This window comes from Somniosus microcephalus, chromosome 11 (assembly GCF_052327205.1).
Source record: "Somniosus microcephalus isolate GS21.2 chromosome 11, FLI_Smic_1.0, whole genome shotgun sequence".
NCBI lineage: Eukaryota > Metazoa > Chordata > Chondrichthyes > Squaliformes > Somniosidae > Somniosus > Somniosus microcephalus.
The window spans coordinates 76,437,352-76,461,511 of NC_140997.1; the positions used below are offsets into that span (position 1 = coordinate 76,437,352).

General features: G+C 46.8%; 1 protein-coding gene across 11 annotated transcripts in view; it reads right to left on the bottom strand.

Moving 5' to 3' along the window:
• Positions 1-24,160, bottom strand: part of rbfox1 (RNA binding fox-1 homolog 1) — a 1,299,090-nt gene that overhangs the window by 125,387 nt on the left and 1,149,543 nt on the right. For all 11 annotated transcript variants that reach the window (XM_086000896.1, XM_086000891.1, XM_086000894.1 and 8 more), the window contains exon 7: positions 15,002-15,055. In XM_086000896.1, coding sequence (XP_085857022.1) covers positions 15,002-15,055 — 54 coding nt within the window. The remainder of the gene's footprint in view (positions 1-15,001; positions 15,056-24,160) is intronic.

The following is a 24,160-nucleotide window of genomic DNA, read 5'->3' on the forward strand; positions in this document are numbered from 1 at the left end:
ACAATATGATATTTTTTTCTGGAAAAATTCGCACTTGGGGAGATTTGCTCATAGGCCCCGTTCTCTCAGCCTAGTGAGCACCTGCTCCAAATTGGCAAGGTGCTCGTTGTCGTTTTCTCCTGTTACAAGGATGTCGTCTAGGTAGCATTGAGTCCCCGGAATCCCTTGGGGGACTTGCTCCATAGCTCTTTGCCAGATAGCTGGAGCTGATGCTACTCTGAAAACCAGTCGATTGTACTGGTACAGGCCTTTGTGTGTATTTATCGTGAGATACTTTTTAGAGGCCTCTTCAACCTCCATCTGTAGATATGCCTGTGCCAAGTCAATTTTGGTGAAACGTTTCCCTCCGGATAGTGAGGCGAAAATATCTTCTATCCTCGGATGAGGATACTGTACCATGTGAAGGACCGGGTTTACAGTCACCTTGAAGTCCCCACAGATGCGAATTTTTCTCTGTTCTTCAGATTTATCATTATTCAACGTTTTCTTCATGACCGGGACGATGGGTGTTGCCCACTCGCTCCAATCTATCTTGGATAATACGCCTGCCTTTTCCAAATTCTCCAGCTCTGCCTCGACTGCTGGACGAATTGCGTATGGCACCGGCCTTGCCTTAAAAAACTTGGGAATTGCCGCATCTTCCACTTTTATTGAGGCGGTGATGCCTTTCAAGGTTCCTAGTTTCTGTTGAAACACTTCCTTGGCGTTGGCCAAGATGTCTTTTAATCGTTCAGGTATGACGTCATCATCATTTTTTTTCTTACTGGTCACCGTCAGTGCCTGAATGGAGTGCCAGTCTAAACATATCTTCCTGATCCATTCACGTCTCAACAGCGGTGGACCACCATCTTGCAGAACGTATAAATACAACTTCTGTATTTCCTTGCCGTTGTATACAACAGGCACCCTTATTTTCCCTTTGGGGTATGCTTTCTGCCCCATATATGTTTTCAAGATAATGGATGTGTCTTTCAAAGGTATATGCGGAAATAGCCGCTCGTAATCCCGTCGACTTATGACGGTCAGAGCTGGTCCTGTATCTAGCTCCATTTTAACTGGGGACCCCGCTATCGTGAGGGTAACCCAAATGGTCTGGTAATCTTCTTTGGCAATTACATTATGTAATTTGAGACAGCTTAGTCTCTTGTTTCCGGAGTCGCTATCACTCTTCTGGTCTTCGGAGCTACTGTCCGTCATCATTTGTACCTTTCTGTACTTTTCCTTATTGATTTTTTTCCTGTCCGTGGATTTTTTGTGTCCAGATCGGCATACACGTGCAATGTGTCCAATCTTTCCGCATTGCCTGCATGCTTTGTCCTTGAACCAGCAGTCCCTCTGGCCATGGGTGGATCTGCCGCAGCGATAACACCTCTCGAAACCCTGTGTCATTTCATGGGTGCCGAAGTCCTGTGGCTTTTGCTGTATCTCTGCAGCTCCTCTTGCAGCTGCTTCGTATGATACAGCCATACTGAAAGCCTTGTCCAGTGTCAAATCTTTCTCAGAAAGTAGCCTTTTCTGTGTTCCTTCACTTAGGAGACTGCAGACGAATTTGTCTCTAAGAGAATCTGCCAGTCCTGCCCCGAATTGGCAGTGCTTTGATAGCTTCCTTAATTCGGTGAGGTAATCAGCGTTACTTTCATTCTTGTGCTGATTCCTCTTGAAGAATTTGAATCATTCCGCTATCAGCAGTGATGTTGGGTTTAAGTGCTCCTGTAGGGTATCAACAATCTCCTTAAAATTCTTGTCCTTTGGTTTGGCTGGAGTGATTAAGTTTCGTAACAGCCCGTATGTCCTTGCGCCCATTAGATTTAGAAGTACTGATGCCTTTTTATCATTTTCTATTTCATTTGCTGTGCAATATACCTCCACTCTTTCCACATGTGTGGTCCAATCCTCTATATCGTTATTGAATGCATTAATATTGCCAGCTTTAGGCATCCTGAAAAAAAAATGGCGCCTCCCGCGCTTTCCTTTCTTCCCTGCAGAAAAAAATGGCGCTTCCCGCGCTTTCCCGCCGCTGCTGCTGCTGACAACGCTGTTTTCCACGGTTTTTATTTACAGGTGGAAACTCGTTCCCGCCGGACTCTCTGGAACTTTTCCCTCCCTCTGCTTGGTCCGAACGCCGACCTGCTTTGCAGCGCCGGCCGTCTCCCGAGTGCTCCCCCCCTCTGTCTCTGTTTGCCTCCACCTTTGCTGCTCGGCCCCGCTGCAGAGCCAGCCGATGGAGCCCCAGCCCACCGCCCAGGAAGGATTATTGCAGTACCTGCCACCAGCTCGGCTAGCTGGTGAAACCACAGTTTTTTTTTCTTTCTTGCTTTTCTTCGACTTTCGTCTGAGGAATCGATCTCCTTGAGGTGCTGCCGAATTGCAGGTAAGTCCGTTTCCAATTCATCGCCACTGTTGTATCCGTGTGTTAATGGAGACACGGAAGGCAGGAGTTGGTTTCACAGGTGTTTACTGAACAAAGTCTGGAGGTGAACTAACAGATACAAGACAATATACAGGCTTATATAGCCCGAGTGGCCATTACCGGCATTACAGTGCACAGGGGGCTCTTAAAGGCACATACACCACAGGTATGAGGGACATCAAGTACATTTCTGGGATGTGGTGCATGGAAAGAGGCCAGCATGACCCATATAGAAAAATGTAGGATACAACCCATCTTACTGAGCTTATGTAGACAAGAAAAGTCTCAGGTTTTATTCTCTGGTCTGTGCTGCGCTAACTGATCTCAGTCAAGATGGTGTTTTGGGGACTCCAACTGCCTTCAGTGGCAATGGGGTAGGCAGGAGAAAAGTTAACCAGAATTTCAGCTCCTGTCTATATTCATTAACCCCCACTGTGAAGTACATGAATATGAACGTAAATATTTTTAATTACTCGACGAAGACACCCTCTATAGTCAAGAGCCTTGTGGAAGTTCAATGTCTAGGTTCACACGTGCAGCACCGTCACTTGGCCACAGTGCAGAAGAGCTGCGACAGCCTGTGAATCAGCAGCTCCAGAAAAATAAGGAGAAAATAGGGAAAAATATAGGCAATGCACTTGCCACAGTGCACTACTAATCTTAATTCATGAGTGAGACAAGAAGAAAACACACAAGCACAGGAGAGGCAAGGTTGTTCGATTTCCCTTGCACATTTGTGAACTGAAGCCAGACATCGGTCGGAATTTTCCGGGGTGGTAGCGGGCGCGATCGGAGGCGGGTCGGGTGGGAAAGTTGTTATTTTTGGGAGCGGGTCAGGAACCCGCCGTCATCCCGTTCCCACATGCCTTTTACCCAGGCGCGTCTGTCAGCGTGGTCCCGACCCAACCGGCAGAGGTGGGCGACCCAATTTAAATTATTGGTAGCTAGTTGTCAGACCCTTAAGAGTGGTTTTAACATTACCTTTTAAATTAAACTGCATGGCCACGGGAATCACGCTGCTCGGGAATCACGTCTGTCAACCTGAGGCGGGAGTTCAGTGGCCATTGCTCCAGCTGATTAGTTGACAGCATCAAATGTACTATAAAAGCTCCCACCTGACAGGTGATCACTTTCCTCAGCAGAAGCTGTTTCTCACTGCATTTTCAGCACAGATTCTGCAGACTACAGTCTTTACAGCAAAGTCTCCATCCAGTGTCACCTCATTGGAAGAACCTCTCTCACCATTGACGGATTGCTTCTTTCATCTCTACTTCACCTGCCATCTATTCCATCAGCATGGGTGCCATTTATACTGTCACACCTTGGTCCTCAGAATCTGACCATGATGAGCTCCAACACCAGCAGCACCAACAACAACACCAACCTTCTTCGCAATCACCTGATGCTGCACAGGACACAGGGCATCAGCACCCGAGCACATTGCTGCCCGAAGGTCGGGGATGGCCTCATTATGGCCAGATTTACTTCACTTGACGCTATACATCCATATGGCTGCCACATGATGCGCCAGGTTGGCACCACCCCACATCAACACCATAAAGCATCCCTACAATGACCAGGTCAGTCCTTTCACACTAACCACCATTGCTGGAGGTACCATTACGTCTCACCATTCACTGCAGCTCACTAAGCCACAAAGGTGCACACAAATCTGTTCAAGGCCAGAAAGTGTTGAAGATAAAGATTTTTATGTTTGACAGCACATTAATGGAAACTTTACATAAACATTGGATAAAACACCCAAATGGCCTCCTTGTGTGTTGTTAGTTGGTATGATTGCACCAGGATGAAGGTAAGTGTGAGGGTGGCTAGTGAGATGGGGGAGTGATAATATAGATAGAGAGAGAGAGAGGGATGGGTGGAGGTGCAAGGTATGTTGGTGTGAGTAAGCATGTGCAGGGGTTGGGTTGGGAAGGCTAAATGATGGGGATGTGATGAGAGGCACAGCAAGATGAGGTTGAGTGTGGCTTTGTACTCATGTTTCCTGAGCTAATGAGATCATTGAAATGTTGGCGGCACTGCACCCAGGTCCTCCTGACCACATCCCTGCTGGTAACCTCCTTTACAATCTGCAACCAGGTTGTTTTGGTGTCCTGGGGAGGTCTCTTCTGCCCATTGGAAGGAAAGAGGACCTCCCTGCGTGCTGTGACTCCTTCCATAAGCATATGGAGAGAGTCATGGGAGAGCCTGGGTGCAGCCGTGCACCTCTGTGCAGTGACTGTCAGTGTTTGCAGCACCGCAATGCTGTAGAACACTGACAGCACTGTGTTATATTGACATTCAAATCCAATGTGGCCATGGTCCCTTTAAACATCACGGCTGAAAACGTGTCATCGATGACATCACCAGACCCACACCATTTAATTGGGCCGGGTAATGTGCAGGGTGGGCTTAATAGGCCCTATTAAAGGAAAGTCATTTTCAGCAGCAGGGTGGAGCCAGCAGCAGGGTCCCGACCCGCCATGGGCACCGCCCGCGCCAGACCTGCCCAGGTGGGCAAAGTTCCGGCCATATCACAAGTACAATATTCTGTTCTGGATTAGGTTGCTCTTGCCAATTTCCATATTGGATTCATATTTAATTTGAATCGCCAGCATTTAAATTCCAATGTATAATATTTTCCTCTTTAAGTTTCCACAATGACATTTACAACGCACTGGAATTGTTTGCAGCAGTTCTTGAATGTGTCACACGGTGCTGCCAATTATATACCAACTACCTGCAGCTTGATAGATATCAGTTTTATCATCACTGCAGGTAGTTATCACATTACTGAGCAAAAACACTGACACCCAGGGAAAAATTAATATCCTCATTATAAAAGAAAAATGTTCAGCGATGCAAATAGTTAACAGAGAAAACCTGCAGTTTGTTTTTATAGTCAAAAGTATATCACTTAATTTCAGAAAATAACTCAGAGACAAAGTATATTGATTTGTTTTTTATCATCGTGCTAACTTATATATCCTTTAAAATTGCATAATCAAACTCCACATTTTCACAAATAGAAGACAAACAGGAATCTTGTTTTACCAGTGGAGCATAGGAGCCAGTAATCTTTCTTTACTAAACTAATCATACTTTTAACTCTATGTTGGCAACACCAGCCATTAAAGTTGCAGAGGAAAAAAAAGCTGATCTTTGTTCGGGTGCAAATTGGACATTCTGCTGGTGAGGGCTCACTGGGAGAGGACACTTACAGACAGTATGAAAATGGAAAGGCTGGAAAGTAATAATGCAGGAGGCATCAGGTGTTCAGGACATCGGAGGGTGGAAAATTACTGATGGTAATGTATAGAGCAGGACAATTAAGTGGAATGCAACTAAGCAGTCTCCCTGAGAATGTGGAGATGGTAAGAGGACCATGGGGAGGAGAGTAGAAATAAATTGGTGGAAATATAATGGCGAATTCACGGTGCCCACCATTATTTGCGCCACTCCGCCATTAGCCTTACCAAAACTCAATAAAACGACCATCATTTTTAATTTTTTTATTTATTCATTCACAGGATGTGAGCGTCACTGGAAAGGCCAGCATTTATTGCCCATCCCAAATTGCCCTCGAGAAGGTGGTGGTGATCCACTTTCTTGAACCGCTGCAGTCCGTGGGGTGAAGGTACTCCCACAGTGCTGTTAGGGAGGGAGTTCCACGATTTTGACCCAGCGACGGTGAAAGAACAGCGATATATTTCCAAGTCAGGATGGTGTGTGACTTGGAGGGGAACTTGGAGGTGGTGGTGTTCCCATGCACCTGTTGCCCTTGTCCTTCTAGGTGGTAGAGGTCGTGGGTTTGGGAGGTGCTGCCGAAGAAGCTTTGGCGAGTTGCTGCAGTGCATCTTGTAGATAGTACACACTGCAGCCACGCTGCACTGGTGGTGGAGGGAGTGAATGTTTAAGGTGGTGGATGGGGTGCCAATCAAGCGGGCTGCTTTGTCCTGGATGGTGTCGAGCTTCTCGAGTGTTGTTGGAGCTGCACTCATCCAGGCAAGTGGAGAGTATTCCATCACACTTGTGTCTTGTAGGTATTGGAAAGGCTTTGGGGAGTCAGGAGATGAGTCAGGGGAGCAGAATACCCAGCCTCTGACCTGCTCTTGTAGCCATAGTATTTATGTGGCTGGTCCAGTTAAGCTTCTGGTCAATGGTGACTCCCAGGATGTTGATGGTGGGGAATTTGATGATTGTAATGCCATTGAATGTCATGGGGAGGTGGTTAGAATCTCTCTTGTTGGAGATAGTCATTGCCTGGCACTTATGTGGTGCAAATGTTATGAATGTTACTTGCCACTTATCAGCCCAAGCCTGGATGCTGTTCAGGTCTTGCTGCATGCAGGCATGAACTGCATCATTATCTGAGGAATTGCAAATGGAACTGAACACTGTGCAATCATCAGTGAATGTCCCACTTCTGACCTTATGTTGGAGGGAAGTTCATTGATGAAACAGCTGAAGATGGTTGGGCCGAGGACACTGCCCTGAGGTGCTCTTGCAGCGATGTCCTGGGGCTGAGCCTTGAGCCTCCCTAATTGTGTGTCATGAAATTGCTAGATTTGCGCCGTTAATATGAATTAATCTTGCCATTCATGGTAATTCATGTCGTAAGGACCCTATCAATGATGTGATTTATGGTCCTAACATGCCACACAACCTTGAAGACCCGGAACGGGAACAATAAAACTGTGGAGCATCACTTCTGCAGTTAGGACACTGTTCCTAGAGGTTTTATAAATGTATTTATTTATTTTTAATTTCCCTTCTGTCTCTCTCTCTTAATCCACTCTCTTTCCCTCTCTTTATTTCTCTTTCTGTATATAATTCACCCAATTTCTTTTTTTGTCATTCCCACTGTTTCTTTCTCTATCCTTAAATTTCATTGGTTGGGGAGATAGACCATTGGACCCGACCTTCAAGAGGTCCCAGCTGCCCCTTGGAACTCACCGTGCCATTATCAACTCGCACTTCCAGCAATTTACGCCACAAAAATAATATGATCTTGAAGGGTAAGGAAAAACTCCAATTCATGTTGCGAGATGGCCCGATCCAGCAATTTCTGGGCTTTTATCTTTGAGTAACCAAGGGCCAATGGTTGTGGATATATTTTTCATAAGAGAGAGGTTTGAGTTTCATTGTTCGAAGAGTGATGTATCAAGAGGGGATTTTTCTGCAGCTGACTAAAGCAGGATTATTGGATTTTTATCTTAAATCATTAAAGCATTATTCATAAGAACATAAGAAATAGGAGCAGGAGTAGGCCATTTGGCCCCTCGAGCCTGTTCCACCATTCAATAAGATCATGGCTGATCTTCTACCTCATCTCCACTTTCCTGCACTGTCCCCATATCCCTTGATTCCCTTAATATTCAAAAATCTATCAATCTCTGTCTTGAATATACTCAACGACTGAGCCTCCACAGCCCTCTGGGGTAGAGAATTCCAAAGATTCACCACCCTCTGAGTGAAGAACTTTCTCATCATCTCAGTCCAAAATGGCTGACCCCTTATTCGGAGACTGTGATCCCTGGTTCTAGACTCCACAGGGGAAACATCCTCCCTGCATCTACCCTGTCATGCCCTGTAAGAATTGTGTATGTTTCAATGAAATCATCTCTCATTCTACTAAACTCTAGAGAATATAGGCCTATTCTACTCAATCTGTCCTGATAGGACAATCTCCCATCCCAGGAACCAGTCTGGTGAACCTTTGTTGCACTCCCTCTATGGCAAGTATATCCTTCCTTAGGTAAGGAGACCAAAACTGCACACAATACTCCAGGTGTGGTCTCGCCGGGGCCCTATATAATTGCAGTAAGACTTCTTTACTCTTATACTCAAATCCTCTTGTCATAAAGGCCAACATACCATTTGCTTTCTTAATTGCTTGCTGTACCTGCATGTTAACTTTCAGTGATTTGAATAAAGATTTGCAGGACTTTAGCCATATGCTATGTTTGTGAAATATTTGGTAATTCATCAAATTACAGTGCAACTTATTTCAAGCAACCTGCAAAGTATAGCCATGTGTACATACACAAGGCAAATTTCAGTGAAGTGACATGACATGACATGAAAGGTTGAGCAGGTTGGGCCTATACTCATTGGAGTTTAGAAGAATGAGAGGGGATCTTATTGAAACATACAAGGTTCTGAAGGGACTTGACAGGGTAGGATGTTTCCCCTCGTGGGGGAATCTAGAACTAGGGGGCATAGTTTCAGAATAAGGGGTCGCCCATTTAAAACGGAGATGAGGAGGAATTTCTTCTATCAGAGAGTCGTGAATCTTTGTAATTCACTACTACAAAGATCTGTAGAGGCCGAGTCATTGAATATAGTCAAGGCGGAGATAGACAGATTTTTGAAAAACAAGGGAATCAAGGGTTACGGGGAGCGGGCAGGAAAGTGGAGTTGAGGTTGATGATCAGCCATGATCTTATTGAATGTCAGAGCAGGCTCAAGGGTCGAATGGCCGACTCCTACTCCTATGTCTTATGTTCTTATGATGCCACCACAATGGCAAAGGTTGAGCCTCAATCCTAATGCACTAATCTTATCAGTGTTGAAATTGGTCAATTCAGATTATTTCCACATCTTCAACTTTAAATATGGTCAGAGAACAAAAAACACACATAGCTCAATTATATAATCATAATCTGTATTCATTTATGTGACAGCTTCGACTCTTAATTAAGCAGATGCTAGATTATTTTCAATGAAGAAGCCTCCATGTAAACATTTCTCTAAGACTGCCTTACAGGTCATGACCACTAGATGTTCTCATATAGCAGTACAGATACTTCACCAAGTCACAAACGCTACTCCATTTACATCTATTAAATCTGTTTAGTTCCTCGATTGGCAGATTTGATATTAGGTTCCAAAATTTAAGATCAAGATGAATCAACTAATGAAACAATCTGAGGACAGCTCGATGCATTCAACAGCCAAGATATTTCAAATTTGTAACCAGCATCACTATTTAGTCTAAAATGTGAAATCTATTGGTTCTGCCCTGGACTTTGAAATGTTTGTAAATTAGGTAGGAATAACATTGCAAAAATCCATAATCAGCAACTTCAAACATTGGAGATTACTGGCAAATGGAACTTAGTGTAATACTTGTGGGAACCTCACAGGTCAGCTTCAGACCTCCTGTGGCTACATCCAAATACTTTATCTGAACTTCAATTCAAGCAATCTGAAAATGATGCATAACAGAGATCTGACAGACCACAGAATATTCCAAACCCTATCCCTGATTTGTGGGGTTTCAATGGAGAGTAAAATCGGATCGGGGTGTAAAACGGGCGTCCAACCCGAACCCGCCTCGTTCTCACCGGGAGAGTTGGGTTTAAATTGGGGCTTTGAATTCTGAAAGCGTATCGCGGGTAGGTTTGAACACAGACCTTCATATCCAGTGAGGGTTGGTGTAACTGAAGTAAGGAAAATATGCTATCCTTGTTACAGTAAAGAAAAAGGTAACCTCACTGAACGAGAAGAAGTAAAATGGATGCTCAGTCAATATGGCATTGAACCTTTTGCTTCAGGTGGAGGAGGAACAATGAAGCTGACATATACAACCCAAAAGTCACATGACTTTGATTCCATAATATTAAAAAGTTCCAAAATGTCTTAACAACTATTTGGCCAATAGAAGCACAGGCACCCTAACAATTCTACTTTATGTAATGCGTGTGGTCCAAGCCATATTATTATCTTCGTAAGTGCAAGATGGAAATTATTCCAATGAATACAGATTTAAAAATAAACAACTGTACACTTAATTTTTCTTCAATGGTCAACCACATCATTAGCACAGTTGTAACCATAGTAATGCCCTCATCGAAACTCTTCAGCACTGTGGAGCATCAGCAATATATTGAAAGAACAAATTGCATTTATATAGCGTTTATCACATCAGAAAGATGTCTCAGAGTGCTTTACAGATTGAGGAATAAAATGAAAATAATACCCTGGCACTGCAAGCTGCCCAACAAACAGAACCTACGATACCCACAGCAGATGTGTACAAACACTACGGCCTGGAAATTCAGTATCGCCACGTTTGGGGCGTTATACTCGAGCGGGCGCGAAATTTAGCGCCCGGCGCAAATTATCGCCACCTTCAGCTAAATTGACCTGCTTCGCCCCCAAGAGGTGCTTGGAGCGCTAAAGCAGGCACTGCACGACTGTCCTAAGGCGCAAAGCCGGAGAAGCGAGGCGCTACCACTGAGGGCAGGCGCAGCGCAGGTGCAGCCAGTTAGCGATTGCACGCAGACACGCTGGTGCCGGTCAGCTCTTAAAGGGGAGGGTCGATCTTGGATTGCAGCCACACCCTGCACATCGGAGCCCTGATTCTCAGCCTGGACAGACCTGCTGCCACATTCTAATGCCTAGGACCATGGAGAGGGCCAGGGAGCTAGCGCAGCGGTTCAGTGAGGGGCCCTGCAGGTTTTGGTTGGCGCAGTGGAGCGCAGGCGATCTATCCTGTTTCCGGACAGTGGCAGGAGGCTGCTGCCCACCGACTACCACAAAGCTTGGAGGGAGGTGGCTCACAGAGTGACCTCCAGCAGCATGGTGCCTAGGACCCCTGTGAAATGCAGGAAGAAGTTCAACGACCTCACTCGGGTCATCAGGGTGAGTACCCTTTTCAGTATCCTCTTCATCCCTGCATGTGCACCTCACTTTATGGCCAAAGGGTCCTGAAAGCCCCAATGCCCAGCCCTCATCCAACACCTATGGGCCTTTCATGAAACTCACACGCACATTCAGCACTTTACACACTGTAAGGGCTATTCCACCATGGGAGGCAGTGCAGCCAAGATCAGGGCTTCACACTGTACTCAGAGCCCATCCTTTCTCTTGCAGGGCAAGCTGGCCCATAACAGGAGGCAGCAGCAACAGACCGGGGGAGGCCGGCCTCACCTTAAAGACCTCAGCGATCTGGAGCAGTGAGTCCAGCGCATTATGGCAGGCCAGATGATTGGCCCCGTCACCACTGGAGATGCCGACCCCGTTCTGGACAGCAATGGTAAGGTCATCACCTTTTTGACCTCTCTCCTTCCACTTGTGCTTCACACCAGCATCCTTTGTCACTATCGAACCAATACAGTGCATTGCAGCACTCATGCCTCCCTCGCTGCCGCCCTGTCCTCATGCTAAAGCAACTCTTGTACCTCCCTGCTTTCAGATGGTGATTCGCCAGGTGAGGAGGCGGGCCCTCAAGCTGCCACTGTGAGTGATTCTGAAGGCGAGGAGGAAGAGGAAGCCAGACCATCAGTGCCACCCTCAGCCGAGGCAGCCAATGGCCATAATGGGGACGCGTCTTCCCTGGAGGGGAGCAGGGGGGAAGGGTCTGAGGAGGGTGAAGCTCTGGGGCCCAGCGAGCTGCAGCAATGCAGGGGGGGGGTAGGGAAGCTCGGCGGCCTTCTCCCCGGAGGGAGAGTCTGGCCTCCAGTCCTGCTACAGTGAGCGCAGAAGAGGTGCGGCTCCTCGCTGAAATGGGCGCCCAGGCGGAGCATAGGCACACTGAGCTCATGGCTGCAGTGGCAAGGATGCCCGAATCCATTGAGTCACTGGCAAGGAGTGTCCAGGACTTCGGTGCAGCACTGGCAAGGAGTCTGCAGGACTTCGGTGCAGCACAGGCGGCTTCCACGCAAGTGCTTAGTGGTGCAATGCAGTCAGTGGCTGGTCTGATGCAGACACAGATTGAGGCCACACGAGCACTGACTGCTGCCACCCTCGCTGCATCGGGCACGAATTGCCGGGGCCCTCACCGTGCTGCAGAAGGCCAGCAGTCTGTACTTCAGCAGATTGCTCCGCATGCTGCAGTGCTGGCCTGTGGGAGTGCCAGTGTGTCGTCTGACCAGGGAGTGCCTGTCCTCTGTCAGGATGGCAGCATTCCTGCTGCCAACACTGTCACTTCTCCACTGCAGCTGCCACCACCCGTAGGACAGACTGCTGCCGCCCATGCAGAGTTGGAGCAGTTGGCAGCCGGGCCCTCCAGGCCCAGAGCTGGTCCAGGCCGTCCCCCAAGGGCATCTGCCGACTCAGTTTCTGACACTCAGCAGCCTTCCCCCAGCCTTGCTGCAGCCACTGGAGTCCCATTGCGGAGGAGCTGCAGGGTGGGAAGGGGCCAATCTCGCAAGCAAAGCAGATCACCCTCGAAGGGCAAAAAGTAGGAGGTGTGGCAAAATGCTGTTAATTTTTTTAGTGAAGGCCGAGGATCATGGTCATTTTTTGTTAACTCTTTTGTTCATTGTCTCCAGGTTGTGAGAGCCAGTTATGTGTCTGACTGCTTTTTTGGGGGTTTCTCTCTGTTACTTTGTCATGCGGGAAGGGCACACAGTTTGTTAAATAAAGAAGTGTCTTTATTCAGATTGTGCATGTTTGCTCTTTGAATTATTTGTTGCCTTGACCAGCTCAGGGGTTGCAGAAAGGTTCCATTCATGTTCTTTCAATGGCACAAGCCATTCCCTCAGAGGGGGCCTAGAACCAACTTGCAATAAGCCGCTGATGGACGGCCCTTGCACTTTGTGCCTCCCTCCCATCTTGGTGCTCCTCCTCCTCCTCCTCCTCTGCTGGTGCTCCAATGTCTGCTGGCAGTGGCTGAGTCCTGAGAATTGCCAGGTTATGCAGCATGCAGCACACTACAATGAAATGGGAGACTCGCTCAGGTGAGTACTGAAGGGCTCCCCCGGAATGGTCCAGACAGCGGAACCGTTGCTTTAGCACGCCGATTGTGTGCTCAATGATGTTCCTGGTCACTTGATGGCTCTCATTGTATCATTCTTCAGCAGGGGTGCTGGGCGCACGGAGCGGGGTCATCAGCCAGGTGCACAGAGGATAGCCCTTGTCTCCGAGAAGCCAGCCTCCTAGGTGAGCCGGGGCTTCGAAAAGGTCTGCCACAGAAGTCTGGCGCAGGATGAAGGCATCATGGCTGCTGTCTGGAAAGCGGGCATTGACAGCTAGTATCAGCTGTCTGTGGTCACACACCAACTGCACGTTCAACGAATGGAACCCCTTCCGGTTGTGGTAATCCTCGGCATTCTCTTGCGGCGCCCGCAAAGCCACATGGGTGCAGTCAATGGCGCCCTGAACCATGGGGAAGCCCGCTATTCTTGCGAATCCCATTGTGCGCTCTTGCTGCTTGTCCAGGGTCATGGGGAAGGAAATGTACTGACGTCTCCTTTTAAAGAGGGCATTCGTGACTTGGCGGATGCAGCAATGCACCGCGAACTGGGAGACATTGGCAATGTCCCCAGTAGTGGATTGGAAGGAGCCGGTGGCATAGAAGTTGAGAGCCACTGTCACTTTCACTGCCACTGACAGAGACGTCCTGCTCCTCAGTTGAGGCTGCAGATCTGGCTGAAGCAGGTGGCAGAGCTCAGTGACCACCTCCCTGCTGAATCGAAGCCTCCGAAAACACTGCTCCTCAGACATATTGAGGTAGGAGAACTGTTGGCGGAATACCCTGGGAGGGTAAGGCCTCCTATGCCGACGCCTGTTGGCCCTCCTCCGTCTGGCCATGATTGGCACTCTCTCTCGGCGTCTCTGAGCCCTCTCAATGCAATGGAGAAACCCAACGTTTCCACCCATTGCAGCCCCCATAGTATGTGGCCACTCAAGGTTATGGCACTGAAAAATCAATCCAACTGCAAAGTTCTGGGCCGAAGCCAGAAGTACCTGTGCAAGCGCTGACTCAATGCAGAAAGCTCTTTCCCTTTGTCTCTCTGCAAACCTCTCTCTCTCTCACAGAAGGAGTGGTCCAAAAATGGCTACCACTAAGAAGCCAGGAAGAGCCCCCTTTACATAGCGCCCCCCCAGCCCCACAGCGACTGGCAACCATTCCAGTCAAGCAGTCGCTGGGAGCGCCAGGCAGAAAGGAGGGGGGCGTCACTGAATTTTCGGTTCAGGGCACCCCAAGGGCGTTGCACCATGAAAGGACGTCAGGATCTGCGCGCGCAGATGAGCGGGCGTTGCGGTTTTGCGCCACCGCTAAATGTCCACTCAATGTCGCGAGAGGCGCAGGTCTTGCCGCGCCCGGGTGCTAGCCGCTTCGCGCCCCACTTATCGCCCTCTTAAGGCGCTAACGGGTGGCGCTAACAATTGAATTTCTCCCCCTACCTGTTTAAAATAGGACACATCTCGCTACTCAGATTGCATCCCAATTATACAGCAGATAGATATTCTCCATGGCTGCATCCTCTTCCTGACCAAAAGACAGCTATGACAATTGTCCTAAAGCATTCTGGGTGCTACTACTTACTGTGAAATAAATAGAAGCACCGTACCAGACCAAAATTCCACTTGCAATTATTTTAACCACATCGTACAAAAGTAGAACACATATCTTATGTAAACAGCATGGTGCATGAGAATTTGTTGAACACCGGGTATGTTCTACTTATGAAAGAGATCACTGTAACTTACCTGTGAAACTACTACCCCCTTTCACACCTGGAATAAATGTGATGGGCACCAGCTGCTGAACTGATCATTTGTGACACCAACATTTGTCATTTCTAAAAGACAGTGAAGTGAAAACTTTGGATCGTGAATGAATGTGAGTTGTCTTACCTGCATAGAATTCAGGGCTGTACACTGCACCCACAACTGGATTTAATTTCCACCCTAAAAAGAGTGAAGAAAATGACTTTATATCATGTGTAGATCAGAGGGTAAAACTCCTTTTAAAAATAGATTGATTTATTCATTATAATATATGCACAGTAATGAAACACATTCCACACTGCAAAAAAATAATGGGCCATAATTTGCTATCAAAATAGCGGTGAGGCTAATGGCGCTCACCCTAATTTATGTGCAGATGTCACAGCAACTTCAGGCAAGGGCAGATGTGTGGTTAAACGCAGGAATCCAAAGTTGCTGTCTGAGATGCGACGCTCCACCTTTAGCTTCGTGAAAATGGCATTGCGCTGTCTGGATCACCAGTGAAATGCATTGAATGGCCTGAAGTTGCTGTATTTGCGCGGTAGATACACGCCACAGAAAGTTAAGTCTTGCCTATTTCAGTCTAAGTACCCTCTGAATGATGTGATAAGTGTTAATTATTGCTAAACAACCTCTCTGACACTGAAAATGAATTATTACAAATGTGGAGTCTCATTCCTTCAGGTCTTAATTGTTGTTGGAGATTTTTAAAATGTCAAATTTAATATTTTTTTAAACTTGTCTCTGTCTCTTTTTTCTCTCCCTCTTAATCCGATCTTTCTTTCCCTCTCTTTATTTCTCTTTCTGTACCTGATTTGTCATTGAATTCACCCACTCTAATTCACACTTCATTCTCAGTCCTTGCGCTGCTAATTTCACAATCCTTCAGTCTGATTGGTTAATGGGATATGCAGTTACTTGCCCTGTTCACTCAGGTCCCAGATGCCCTGTTTCCCCTCGCTGCGTCGTTATCAGCTTGCACTTTCAGCAACTTGCGGCGCAAAATATTATCGCAATTAAACTTGCAAGGGCAAGTCCAACTAGTGGGGGGCGCCATTCGTCATCCTGCTACAGCAAATGATGGAGCATTAAGTATCTAGCAATCACATGACGCACATTGTACATTTTCTTATAACTTAAATCCTGCATTCACTGGCAACAGTCCACAAGGAGCCTCTAAAGTTTGTTGAACCACCATAAATTTGATGTCTGGAAATTAAAAGATAATTTTTATGAATTGAAAGACAGGAGAAAGTTAATGGCTTCAGTGACATAACAGGAACCTCTCGATAGTGTGGCTCTCTTGTAACCTGTGTGCATATCTATTATTCTGCAAATGACAAACGCAGTATAACATTCAAATTCCCAGCTCTGCTAATCATAATTTTTTCTTTTAAAAGCCCATTTGAGACTATCTGCACATTAATGAGAATATTTAGGAGGCCCTTGTTTTAAACTTGGCATGTTTTTCTACCTTGTAAGGCAGCCTCCGATCCCCTGCTGGTGCACGCCTTTTATTTTCTGCATCTCTGTCACACCATAAATAATGAACCTAATCACAGAGAAAGTTGGGAGAGATTTCCTTAAGCTCCCTTCTCTGCTTTGCCCCGTGAATTTGATTAAAGCCGTTGCCATATGGAAGCACCATTGATTAGTTTCCCCAGCAGAGAGTCTCATATGAGCTATTTGAATGTATTTCATATGCTGCTGCCATTGCCATCAAGGACCTGACAGATTTCTCTCAGACTTTAAGTTACACTAATGGTCTCTCAATTTGTCCAAGAAAAATCCTCGGAGACGCAGATCGATGTTCACAGCTGAAAGGTTGCCTCATTTTTCATCTCCTTCCCACTCCCTTCCTGATAGCTGGATCATCTAACTTTCCAGAGCTGATGTGGGGAAGACTTCATCTATCATGAAAATAACAGCAATTAAACTTTACTTTGTCTTGTCTATGAGCTTTGAGCTGGCCCATAACTGTGTGGGTTAATCAAGTGAGACGAGTGCGGTTGTCTGCGAGCCCACAGCTGCCACAATGCCCCAGCCTGGCGCGTAGACAGAAGAGGAACATGCAGTCAGATTCACCATGGTGCATATTATCTACCCGGGATTAAAAGGGCAGCTGGTTTGTGCTGTCAAAACTGTTGCGATTTCCCGCTTTTATCAAAACAAAAAAAGGATATTCAGGGAATCTATCCTTCTTTACACTGATATTTTTAGACTTTTAACGTCACATGCAATAAAGTGCTGGGCCCCGCTCAGCAGCTGAAAATATATCTCTAAATTCATATGGCAAAGTCAATAACTACAGTATTTGATAAATGCGCAGAATATTGTTTCACTTTTTTCCATATAAATATTTTGTGCTTCACATCGTTTTTAACCCAAACTCAGACATGTAATTCTACCTATACCCTTTATATCGCTTACACAATATTTTCCAATCTTAATATTATCTAACGGATTCTGACAGACAGTAATTCTCGGCATGATTTCGACAGATTCAGCGGGGTAGAATTTAACTCTTGGGTGGCCGACCAGCAAAGAGAGCTGGCCACCCACCCTTTCTGGCACCAAAGAGGCTGGAATTGTTTTGGAGGCCCTGATCTCAATTAAATAGAACTGGTGACTGACCAGCCAAAACGAACAACCCGATCCAGCTTGCCAGATTCAGGCCAACAGGAAGGTAAGTCCGGGGTTCGGTGATCGCGGACGATGGGTCCAGATTATATTGTGGGACTTGGAAGAGCTCTGCTGCTGCTCGTCGCCCCACAAAGATCATTTAAAACGTAGCTTTTCGGGATTGTATCGCCAGTAAAACTGGTCGGAGAGTGCACAGTGCACGCTCCAACCAGTTCTGTCCTGAAATGGCAGTCGGGGTCCTATGTAAATCATAGAACCTCGTTATACTTGAAAAGGGGCCTATCGTCGAAAACAGGCCGTGTTTCAGCTGCCCAAAGGTAGGCCCCTGTAAAAATGGCAATGGTCAACATTAACAGGGTGATAAGTCCACTGACTCCATTTTGAGCCTGTTACCTCCTGGTTAATGCTGCTTTTGGCAAGTTAAAATCAGACACAGCAAGTGAGTCAGCATCTGTGGAGCGACCAGATAAGGTAACATTTCAGGTGTAGATAAGGTAACATTTCAGGTGTAGACCCGTCCTCAGCACAATTCTGATAAAGGGTGACCTATCTAAAATATTAACTTGTCTCAACTTTAACACAAAAAAGTTTTCACGATTATAATTGAAGAATAGCTAAGGGCAATGTGGGCCCTTTTGAAAATAGATGGAGGTAATATTGCAAATGAAAATAAGGAAATGGCAGAATTGCTGAATAATTACTTTGGCCGCGATCTCCCCTACCGAGGCAGGTCCGGTGCGGCCGGGGTCAGTGGCGGGGTGTGACCCCGCTGTTGGCTCCAGCCCACACTGTAGAGCGGTCTTACGTTGATTGGGTTTGTTAAGCCCAGCCAGTGCTTTTGCTGGCAAACTTAAGGAAGCAGGTCTGATGATGTCATTTGATGACGCGTCATCAGCCGGTTTCCTTAAAGGGACCATGCACAAATTGCTTTTGACAGTTGTGCTGTCAGTGTTCTACAGCATTGAGGTGCTGCAAACACTGACAAGCACTGCACAGAGGCTGCACCCAGGCTCTCCCATTAGTCCCTCCATATGCTTATGGAGCAAGTCACAGCACGCAGGGAGGTTCTCTTCCCTTCCAATAGGCAGAAGAGACCTCCCCAAGTGACCAACGCAGCCTGGTTGCACATTGCACAGGAGGACACAAGCAGGGATTGTTAGATCTGTGTATCTTGATGTTGTGTGTCCTTCAATAACTAGACACGAGACTGCAGGGAACAATCAACAGGTGTTTACTGGATGAGGGTTACTCTAAAACTAAACATACAGATCCCTACTCAGGGTTTATATACAGGTGTGGTCACTGCCGGTACTACAGTATACAGGAGCTGTAAAAAGTAGTTCTCCCCTTAAAGGTACATACACTACAATTCCTCCCCTTTTAGATTAACAGTACCATAACATTCATTTAACAATTAACACTTTTAACATGCACATTAACTGAAAATAGTCCATTTATAAATTCAGTCTTTGGGGCGGCTTCCTGATCCTTTCTGGATAGCGCCTTTCCTGAGTGTCCTGCTCTTGGTGCGGAGGCCCCCTGTCATCAGTTGGTTCATCAGCTTCCGATGCTACTTTTTCTGGGGTAGATGCTACCGGTATGTCGGGTTCATCACCAGGTGCACGAGACATGGGGTTGATTCGTTCCTGTGACTCTAGGATCTGGTTGACATGGCGTCTAACAGTGTTCTCCCCAACATCCACTGTGTACATTAGTGGCCCCTGCCATGTGCATATCGTTCCTGGTTGCCATTTCTCTGTTCGGTAGTCGCGGGCCAAGACTGGTTGCCCTACATTGAAGCTCCTTGTCGGCTTCTCATTGATGTGCTGGAATTGCTTATTCTCAACATCTCTTCGTACATTTGGTCTAAGCAAATCCAGACGAGATCTCAACCTTCGGTTAAAGAACATCATGGCCGGGGTCTGGTTGGTGACTACATGTGTCGCATTTCTGTAGGCTAACATGAAATTGTCCACCTTATGCTGCAGTGGAATGTCGTCATCGCACATGGCCCTTACTGCTTTCTTAAAGGTTTGTACGAACCTCTCAGCCAATCCATTTGTGGCTGGATGATACGGGGCGGATGTGTAATGCCTTACCCCATTCCTTTTCATGAATCTTCGAAACTCTTCGGAGACAAACTGTGGTCCGCTATCAGAGCAAATCTGCTCTGGCAAGCCGTTCCTGGCAAATATGGTCCGTAGGACTGCAATAGTTTTCTCCGTGGTGGTGGACGACATTTTGATCACCTGAGGCCATTTCGAATGCGCATCCACGGCTATTAAAAACATTGAGTCCAGGAATGGACCAGCAAAATCAATATGCACCCATTGCCATGGAGATGAGGGCCACTCCCATGGGTGTAGAGGGGCATGTGGTGGTGCATTTTGGACCTTCTGGCATCCTGAGCAGCTCTTTGTCAGGTCCTCAATTTGCTGATCGATTCCCGGCCACCACACATAAGCCCTAGCAAGGCTTTTCATTTTCACCCCTCCCAGATGGCCTTGGTGAAGCTCATTGAGCACTCTCTCCCTTAACTTGGGAGGAATTACCACTCGGGATCCACACATCAAGGTCCCCTGACATACTGACAGCTGTTCTCTTCTGGATGAGAATGCTGGCAATAGTGAGTCGCCATGTGTTGGCCATCCCTTCACCGTCAAGTCATATACCCGAGACAGTGTCGGGTCATTCCGGGCCTCCTTCTCTATATCAGCGTTAGTTACTGGCAAGCGTTCAATTATAGTCGAATAAAATATTTCGACAGGGTCCACTGCTGGTGCTTCCTCCGCAGTAGGCATTGGCAGGCGTGTTAGCCCATCAGCGTTTCCATGCTGTTTCGTGCCCTTATACTCGATTTCATATTGGTTTGCCCCTAGAATAAGGGACCATCTTTGTAGCCGTTGCGCAGTCATCACCGGAACACCCTTCTTTTGATTAAAGATGGAGACAAGTGGTTGGTGGTCAGTCAGCAAGGTGAACTTCTGCCCGTGCAGATAGTGGTTGAACGTTTTCACTCCCCACACTAGGCTGAGGGTCTCCCTGTCAATCTGGGCGTAGTTACGCTCGGCTGAGGTTAGTGACCGAGACGCAAAGGCTACCAGCCTCTCCGAGCCGTCCGGGAACTTGTGCGACAGCACCGCTCCAATGCCATAGGGTGATGCATCACACGCCAACCGAATTGGTAGTGCTGGGTTGAAATGAGCCAACACCTCTTTTGATGTGATCAATTCTTTGCACTTCTGGAAAGCTCGTTTACATTCGTCATTCCACTTCCATGGTACCCCCGTTTGCAGTAGGGTGTTCAGTGGGTGTAGTACTGTAGACAAATTCGGCAAGAACTTATAGTAGTAGTTCACCAGCCCGAGGAACGACCTCAGTTGTGACACATTTTCTGGTGCTGGAGCCTTGACTACTGCCTCAATCTTTTCAGGGGACTTATGTAACCCCTCTTCGTCAATAACGTGGCCACAATATAAGATCTGCTTCTGGAAAAACTCGCATTTGTTGCGATTTACTCGGAGCCAATATTCCTTCAATCTAGTGAGCACCTGCTCCAGGTTGGCAAGGTGATCACTGTCATTTTCGCCCGTGACCAGGATGTCGTCCAAATAACACTGGGTCCCTGGAATCCATTGCAAGACTTGATCCATTGCCCTTTGCCAAATAGCCGGAGCTGATGCTACCCCGAACACCAGCCGATTGTATTGGTAGAGACCTTTATGAGTGTTGATCGTGAGCTACTGTTTTGAGACTTCTTCTACCTCCATGTGCAGGTATGCCTGGGCCAGATCAATCTTAGTGAAGCGTTTCCCTCCAGATAGCGAGGCGAAAATATCTTCAATCCGCGGATGCGGATATTGTACAGTGTGAAGGACTGGGTTCACTGTCACCTTAAAGTCCCCACAGATGCGAACCTTCTTTGGTTCCCCAGGCATATTACTCAACGACCTCTTCATTCCAGGAACGATGGGTGTAGCCCACTCGCTCCAGTCTACTTTGGATAGTGCTCCTGAACGTTCCAAACCTTCCAGCTCTGCTTCGACGGCTGGTCATCTTCCAGAACTCGATAGATTCTGGAACGGTACCCATGGATTGGCGGGTAGCTAATGTTACCCCACTATTCAAAAAAGGTGGTAGAGAAAAGGCGGGGAATTATAGACCGGTAAGCTTGACATTGGTGGTGGGGAAAATGCTAGAGTCCATTATAAAAGATGTAATAGCAGAGCACTTGGAAAGCAGTGACTGGATCGGACAAAGTCAACAAGGATTTACAAAAGGTAAATCATGCTTGACTAATCTACTGGAATTTTTTGAGGATGTAACTGGTAAAATAGATAAGGGAGAACCAGTGGATGTGGTGCATTTGGACTTTCAGAAGGCTTTCGATAAGGTCCCGCATAAGAGATTAGCGTGCAAAATTAAGGCACATGGGATTGGGGGCAAGGTATTGACTTGGATAGAGAACTGGTTGGCGGACAGAAAGCAAAGAGTTGGAATAAACGGGTCGTTTTCCGAGTGGCAGGCAGTGACTAGTGGGGTACCGCAAGGATCGGTCCTAGGACCCAAGCTGTTCACAATAAATATTAATGATCTGGACAAGGGAATTGGATGTAATATCTCCAAATTTGCAGACGACACAAAGCTGGGTGGGAGGGTATGCTGTGAGGAGGATGTCGTGAAACTCCAGCACGATTTGGACAGGTTGGGTGATTGGGCAGAAACATGGCAAATGCACTATAATGTGGATAAATGTGAGGTTATCCACTTTGGTGGCAAAAACAGTAAGGCAGATTATTATTTGAATGGCAATAGATTGGGAGAAGGGGAAGTGCAAAGAGACCTGGGTGTTCTTGTACACCAGTCGCTGAAGGTAAGCATGCAGGTGCAGCAGGCGGTTAAGAAGGCAAATGGTATGTTGGCCTTCGTAGCAAGAGGGTTCGAGTACAAGAACAAGGATGTCTTGCTGCAGTTGTACAGGGCCTTGGTGAGACCACACCTTGAGTATTGTGTGCAGTTTTGGTCGCCTTACCTGAGGAAGGATCTTCTTGCCATGGAAGGAGTGCAGCGAAGATTCACCAGGCTGATACCTGGGATGGCAGGAATGACGTATGAGGAGAGATTGTGTCGATTGGGTTTATACTCACTGGAGTTTAGAAGATTGAGAGGGGATCTCATCGAAACCTATAAAATTCTGTCAGGCCTGGATAGACTAGATGCAGGAAGGATGTTTCTGATGGCCGCGGAGGCCAGAACCAGGGATCATAGTCTAAGGATAAGGGGTAAGCCATTTAGGACTGAAATGAGGAGGAATTTCTTCACCCAGAGAGTGGTGAACCTATGGAATTCTCTGCCACAGAGGGCGGTGGAGGCCAGTTCATTAAGTATATTCAAGAAAGAGTTGGATATATTTCTTAAGGCTAAAGGGATCAAGGGATATGGGGAGAAGGCAGGGACAGGGTACTGAATTTGGATGATCAGCCGTGATCTCATTGAATGGCGGAGCAGGCTCGAAGGGCCGAATGGCCTACTCCTGCTCCTATCTTCTATGTTTCTATGTTTCTATAAGGCACCGGTCTGGGCTTAAAAAACTTTGGGCTTGCATTTTCCTCTATTTTGATCATTGCTGTTATGACTTTTAGTGTTCCAAGTCCCTCCTGGAATACTTCTTGTGCGTCAGTTAGCATTTTTGACAGTCGTCCAGGTGTGGCGTCGTCATCCTTTTTGGCATCTACAGTCAGTGCTTGTATGGAAAGCCAATCTAGCTGTATCTTCCGGATCCATTCACGTCCTAGTAGTGGTGGTCCGCCATCTGGCAATACATATAGGTCCATTTTTGGTGTTTCCTTGCCGTTATACATAACGTTCACCCTTATTTTTCCTTTGGGGTAGACTTTTTGCCCCATGTACGTCTTCAAGACAATCTCTGTATCTCTCAAGGGTATATGTGAGAATAGCTGTTTGTAGTCCCTTCGGTTTATGACTGTTAGGGCTGATCCTGTGTCCAATTCCATTTTCACTTGGACCCCAGCTATCTTGAGCGTGACCCAGATAGTTTGGTGATCCTCCGTTTTGATCACCTTATGTAGTTTCAGACAACCCAGCTCCTTGCTTCCGGAGTCTGTATCACTTTTCTGTTCATCTGAACTACTCTCCGTCACCTTATGTAACTTCTTGTACTTCTCCTGTGGAGATTTCTTGCTGCTGGTTTTCTTTCCCGACCTGCAGACTCTTGCTATGTGTCCTACTTTTCCACACTGTCTGCACACTTTGTCCTTGAACCAGCAATCATTATGGTCGTGTGTTGTTCTGCCGCAACGATAGCACTTCACTATTCCGTATGACATTTCATTTGTGCCATATTCTTGCGGTCTCCGTTGTATCTCTGCAGTGCCCCGTGCGGCTGCTTCATGTGATACTACCATGCTGAAAGCCTTGTCCAGCGTAAGATCCTTTTCTGATAGAAGCCGTTTCTGGGTTCCTTCACTTTGAAGCCCACACACAAACTTGTCCCTTAAAGTATCTGCTAGTCCCGTTCCAAACTGGCAGTGTTTCGATAGCTTGCGCAGTTCCGTTAAATACTCAGCATTACTTTCATCTTTATGCTGTTTCCTTTTGTGAAACTTAAATCTTTCTGCTATC